The 6,137-nt window shown below is 31.0% G+C and overlaps 1 protein-coding gene across 3 annotated transcripts; it reads right to left on the bottom strand.

Moving 5' to 3' along the window:
• Nucleotides 1–512: 512 nt before the first annotated feature.
• Nucleotides 513–2,779, bottom strand: LOC105765569 (BAG family molecular chaperone regulator 1). 3 transcript variants are annotated; one of them, XM_052625343.1, is made up of 5 exons: nt 2,353–2,779; nt 1,848–2,150; nt 1,502–1,758; nt 1,282–1,428; nt 513–1,195 (listed from the first exon to the last, which is right to left on the bottom strand). In XM_052625343.1, exons 2-5 carry the CDS (start codon nt 2,086–2,088, stop codon nt 818–820), a joined length of 1,023 nt encoding a protein of 340 aa, XP_052481303.1. In that variant the 5' UTR covers nt 2,089–2,150; nt 2,353–2,779; the 3' UTR covers nt 513–817. The 3 variants fall into 3 exon arrangements, with proteins under 3 accessions (XP_052481303.1, XP_052481304.1, XP_012440203.1); XM_052625344.1 differs by having other exon boundaries at nt 2,445–2,779; XM_012584749.2 differs by having other exon boundaries at nt 2,343–2,778.
• Between the last annotated feature and the right edge of the window lie 3,358 nt (nt 2,780–6,137).

The following is a 6,137-nucleotide window of genomic DNA, read 5'->3' as shown; positions in this document are numbered from 1 at the left end:
TTTAGTCATTGTTTTTAATATAAATCACTTTTATAATAATTTTATCTAAAATCGATAGCAATCAATTAAAAACATATATAAATTTTGTCACTAATCGGTTATAGGTATTATTATATCATAGCCTAAAATACTTGAAACATGGACCAAATAAGGAAAGGTAATCTTAAATTAGAACATGCATCAACCCACCTATCATCATTCCCCTAATTTGTCACACTAGGCTATCATTGGACATATTAGTGAAACAAAATTACCCAAATCTCTTCCAATTTACACCAACCCCTTTTTGTCAGTACAAGTAGAGTAGACCCCACTATAAACAATGGCATATAAACTGAAACTATCAACGATTTCATTGGCCAATCAACTCTGTTCTCAAAAGATTAATTAATAAATATATTTTATTATCATCATCATCATCATTATAACAGTTAGTAAACTAAGATTTTCCCAATTTCAACCAAGGGCAACCATAGAAATATGGAGGTTACTACTCATTAGGCAAAACCTAGTGGCTAATAGTATCTTTTAATTTAACAAAGTCTACAAAATATACAAATGTTTGTCACCCATCAAAAGGACATTACAGACTGGAATATAAAAGAGAATAAAAACAGGGTTTTTTTTTTAAATGATGGAAGCGCCCCATTTTTTTTATTTTTTTTATGATGAACTTAATGATAGATTTTATGAAAATGGGAAAAAGAAAAGGGTTGCTTGAGAAAATCTAAGTACAAGAAGAAGAAGCAAACCCAAATCACATTCACACAGATAAAAAATGAAATGAAAAACCAAAGAGGACATAGGCATACTGTCTTTAATCGAAGAATTCCCAGGGGAACTTCGGTGGGGCTGAGTTATTAGCGGCTGATGAAGATGTAGATGTCGAGGTGACCGGCAATGTTGCCGGGGATGAATCGAATGTTTCCCATTTCGTAGTAACTACGACCGGCCCAGATGCCTGCTGGTGCTGATGCTTGTGCTGGTATTGTTGATGGATTGGCAAATGAGAAACCGAGTTGCTCGATTGTTGCTCCTGGATTGGTGCTAATCTTTGCCTGGATTGCTGCTCTTGTTTTCGAACACTATGCTTATGTCGATTCTGTGTTTCGGATTGAGCTCCATTGGTACTAGGCATGGCGTTTTTAATCTTCAACATATCCAATGTTTCAACATATTTTTGAACTCTTCTCACCTTCATCAACAATAACAAAATAAATCCCAAACTTTATACAATCAAACTCAAACCATATAATGAACAAGAAATTGAAGTTTCAATACCTGCATTTTTCTTTGCAATTTGACATCACCATCAGCCATAATACCATCCAACTTAAGCAATTGATTCATTAACTGTTCAATCAAATTAAGCACATCTTTCTCTGCTACTTTCCCACCTTTAGTAATTATAGATTCAAAAGTAGACACCTACACAATATCCAACACTTTCTAAGTACAATTTATGAAGCTCATAAGTTAAAAAGTACTCAATAATATGTACCTGATTACCAAGCCTATCAACCTCCAAGCTGATTTCAGAGATAGATTTAGAAGCTTTTTCCAGTTTAGCATTCTTTCTCATTTCCAGTAATCTCTTTTCTTGGCTAATCGCGTCTTCAATTAAAACAAGCTTGGATTTGTCTTTCACACCGGCCGTATCTAAAAACGCCTTGGAATCCCTCTCTTTGTCTTTGTATAAAAGTTTTTGGTCTTGATGGTGTAGCCCTGTTGGGCCTGTTAACATCTTCTTCAACTCTCCTGAAACCCTCAAAAAGTCATTCAATAGCTTAATTAAGTAATAATTAATTGATTTAAAGAGAGAAAAAAAAAAAGAGTTAGGGATTTACCGAATGTAGCTTGAGAATTGATGCTGATTTCATGATAGATTGACTTGTATTTGACTCTGACTCTAATTGTCGGCGGTGGGATAGGGGGACGACCGGTGTCGAGGTCTCGCTTTTGAACCAACATGCCACCGGGTCTAAGCTCCCAATCATGAGCAGTCGGTTCACCGCCACCGACAAAACCTGATTCTCCATTTGTCACCGCCGGTGACAGTCCTGTCGCTTTAGTCTTCATCCTCATCATCTTTTTAAAAAAGAGGGATATTTATTGTTTTGGATCTCTGGAAATGGTGAAAATGAGACGATCTGTATCAAAAATCAAGGAGAAGAAACGTATTTTTCAGACAAAGTTAAAAAAAAAAATCAGAATCTGATCCCAGCATTATAGGAGAACAATTCCTACGCCTACGCGTATTTACACAACAAAAAAAGAAGAAGAAGAAAAAATAATTTTTTTAAGCAAAGACAGAAAAAGAAACTGAAACAGAGACTCTTCACCTTCTTCAACCTTTTTTTTTTATCTCTTTATTTCAGTGAACAGCCAATGGCGTCTTAGTAAAGGCAATGTAAAAGAAAGGGGGGAAAACAAAGCGCAAAAACCTTCGATTCTTTCCCAGAAAATTCTCAGATCGCTGACGGAAAAAAATTAAAAGCTTCAGATCTCTTTACAACTATAATAATGTAAACAAAAATATCTCGGAATTTAAAAATAAAAAATAAAATGATGAGACTAAGAATCTGCGATTTTTTCACGATGAAATCACCAGGAAAAAAAAAACAATGTCAAAGAGTTGAGGACAGCGAAAAAATTATAATTCAAAGAAAAGTGGAATTCTTTTTTTCAGAATTTTCGATGAATCTCTGGAAAACTCGCGGAAGAAGGAAAAAAAAATGAGAGAAAATGAATAAAAAACGAGTGGACAGCTAACTCGGCTGCTATGGTGACTTAAAAGAATCAACATTATTATATAAATAAAAAAATTATAATATAAAATAATTATAAAACCAAAATACGAAAAAAAACAAAAAGAAACCATGGTCAAATTTTACTATGAATCTTTATATTACGCATATGTTGTAAATTTTATTTATTTATTTATTTTGGTCGATTTTAGTTTTTCTTTCCTTTTTTAGTTTTAGAATTTCGATTTTAATTCAAATGTATTATGGTTCTATGTTCTTCAATTTAATTATTTTTAGTCTTTATACTTTTTAATTTTTAAAATTTCGGTCTTAAAGTAAATAATAATTGTTAAGTTCATTAATTGACTTTTTATAAATAATATGTTAAAATAATAAATTAATATGACATTACATATATAATAATATATTTGTAGTATTAAATTTTAAAAATAGTAAGACTTAATGAGCATAACCATAATCATTTAGTGAGACTAAATTTATAATTTGTGCATAACATAAGGACTAATAAATAATTTTTACAGGAAACAATTAGAAGAACAAGGAAGCCGCCAAACCGTGTAAATTTTTTTGGAAAAAGAACACGAAACATAGGTCTTTTGAGTTTCACCAACTCTGGGTGCTGCTCTGCTGCGACATGGTTTAACTAATAAAAGTAAGGGCTTCAAAGCCTAAACGCGGATGGTCAGACACGTATGGTCTCGAGGGGTATATTGGGGAGTTCCTAATATTCAATGGTTCAATAGTTGACCAGATAATTATAACGAACGGCTGCGATGAGCGGATGATATGATGCTATGGAAGTTTGAGGAGAATGGGCCAACGGAACCGGTGATGGTTCACAGTCAAATACTGCCGCATGCTCTTTTTTTTCCTCTTAACTTTCTACACGTGTGACATTCACCCTTTTTCTTTTACTAGTAGGAGGCTTTTTAGCTTTGATTAAATTGTTAATATTTGTTTTAAGTGACTTGTATTTTTTTTTTTAAGAAAATGGTAAAGGAGTAAAGGATTAAGAAAATAACACTATTATAATAATTAATTCGGAGATAATATATAGTTAGTGATAATTATTGACTTTAATAGATAAAATACTAGTTGGAGTAAAATATATCAATATATAAATACAACAAACTTATTAATATAATCTGAATAAGTTTTAAAATAAAATTAATTTAGTAAAAATGGAAAAAAATCAAAATATACGTCAACGAGGTGAGATCGAGGTGAAATTAGAAACAAATTTTGGGGCCAAAATTAAGTTGTATATTTTATGAGAGTTAAAATGTAATTTCATTGTTTCAATAGCTTGTATCTTTACAAATTTTTAAAAGATCAAATCAGAATTTTATTTTTTTGTGGGTCAAAATGTAATTTTATCACTTATAAATTTAAATTAATAGAAAATTTAAAAGATTAAAAATTAAATTTCATATTTTAGGGGGATCGAGGTCCTGCTAGCCTCCCTTCCATTACCCCTAGTTGAAATCATATGTAAATCATAAGTGGGTTCTCATTTCAAATTAAATCCTTGATAGAGTTAGTGACACGTGTTAACTCGAAACTATCTGAGGCAAGAAAAGTACTAGAAACCAAATCCTAAAACAAATATTAAATATTAGCCTTCGAATAATACAATGATAATTCTGTAATTTTTCAAAATTTGAGTGAGAAAAAATACGTATATTAATAGTTTAATGACTTTGAGTATAATTTACCTTTTTTATTATCCTATTTTTGTATTTATTATTCAAATTTAGTAATATTTTTTGCATTGCATTTGTTCATAAAAAAATCAAGAAGTTCGAGACTTGGGGAGGCCCTCCTTTTTTAAACTTTCTTCAAAGCAAACAAACAAAACTTTGACGACAGGGCGGCACCGGTGGGGCAGGTTAAAGTTTTGGTCCTTTTTATTCGGTGAAATTGTTTTTAAGTCCTTGATATTTGTAATTTTAATCATTATGAAAGAATTTATTCACCGGACAGTTGAAATTATTGTTGTTTGGCCTTCTCTATCCACATCACTTACACTAAACGAAAGCTCTCCCTTCATTTTTTTTTACAATTCAATTTTTAAAATCATGAATCTTTGATCAAAATCCACATAGTTTTTTCCTCGATCAAACTAATCATCAAATCGACTTGAATCTAAGGTATATTCTGTTACTTGTCGATGGGTATTGATCCACCTTTTCAATTGTTGAATCATCACTTAAAACTCACTAGTTGAACTTTAAAAAATAAGAAACTTAAAAATTCAATGACTTAAATAAAAACTTTTAAATAGTCTAGTGGCTTAAATGGAAACTTTCAAATAATTCAATAACTATCTTATAAGTTTTTGAAGTTTAGCGACTCAAATGTAAATTTACTAATAATTTAATAACATCAAGTGTAGTTTACTAAAAGAATAAGGTTAAAAAGTAATTAGAAAATATGGTATTAGATTTTTCTAGATATTCGATCTGAATTTGAATCTAAATTATTATTATCTAGAGAATTTTTTTAAATATCATATTGGCCCGAAAAAGTAAATTTAAAATCATCATATGGACGAAAATGCCGGTAATTATAATAAAAGAATTGAAAATAGCTTTCTGGATGGGGATTTGTGGTTGTTATTTAGTACTGAAACTGCAAAATTTAACCCAAAAAAACATATCTTTGTCTTGCTTTACAACAGAAAAAAGAACTCTACCAAATCAAGGCGACGTCGTTGTTCTAACTAAAACTGTCCATTTTTTTCAAAAGTACACGTAAACTAGCTACCAAATACCAGTTACGTATATATTGGTAAAAATAATAATACAGTCAAAATCACCCCGTTTAAAAAAGCAGCCGCGGTAAAAAAAAATTAAAAAATGCGTGATGCTATAAGATTTTTTCTGATGGTACGTGTCAAATCACAAGCCGTACAAATAAAAATGCCAGTTTGCAGAGACTTCTCCTACGCTTTTAATTTTTTTCACTTTACTCACTGCCACTCTTTTTTCTTCTTTAATGAGGGGTCTGACTTTGTTGTCAGCCACCGACACTTCTTCACACGTGTGTGACACACGACTGTTCCAAAATTTACACGTGGCCGTTTACGGAGACGTGTTCCCACGTGAGTGACGATAAAATATAGGGTAAATTGTACTCAAAGGCACTAAATTAATAATAAATTTATATTTAGGTCACTAAACTATTTAAAAATTTCTATTTAAGTTATTAAACTATTTAATTTTTTTATTTAAGTTACTTAATTGTTAAGTTTATTTTTTAAAAATAAGTAAGGTTAATGAACTCCAAGCAACTATTTGACAAATATTATAGTAGTTTAGTATCCATCGACAGTCAATGTTGATCTGACAGTCAATGTTGGAGATTGAA

This window comes from Gossypium raimondii, chromosome 12 (genome assembly GCF_025698545.1).
Source record: "Gossypium raimondii isolate GPD5lz chromosome 12, ASM2569854v1, whole genome shotgun sequence".
NCBI classification, from domain to species: Eukaryota; Viridiplantae; Streptophyta; class Magnoliopsida; order Malvales; family Malvaceae; genus Gossypium; species Gossypium raimondii.
The sequence above is the reverse complement of the archived record's forward strand: the minus strand, read 5'-3'. Positions and strand labels throughout refer to the sequence as shown.

Bases quoted from the DNA above. Each gene is read 5' to 3' on its own strand.
- LOC105765569 (XM_052625343.1), bottom strand. From the start codon at position 2,088: ATGATGAGGATGAAGACTAAAGCGACAGGACTGTCACCGGCGGTGACA. The intron at 1,429-1,501 runs GTACATATTATT...GATATTGTGTAG, and splicing joins TTGATAGGCTTGGTAATCAG to GTGTCTACTTTTGAATCTAT. The intron at 1,196-1,281 runs GTATTGAAACTT...TTGTTGATGAAG, and splicing joins AATTGCAAAGAAAAATGCAG to GTGAGAAGAGTTCAAAAATA.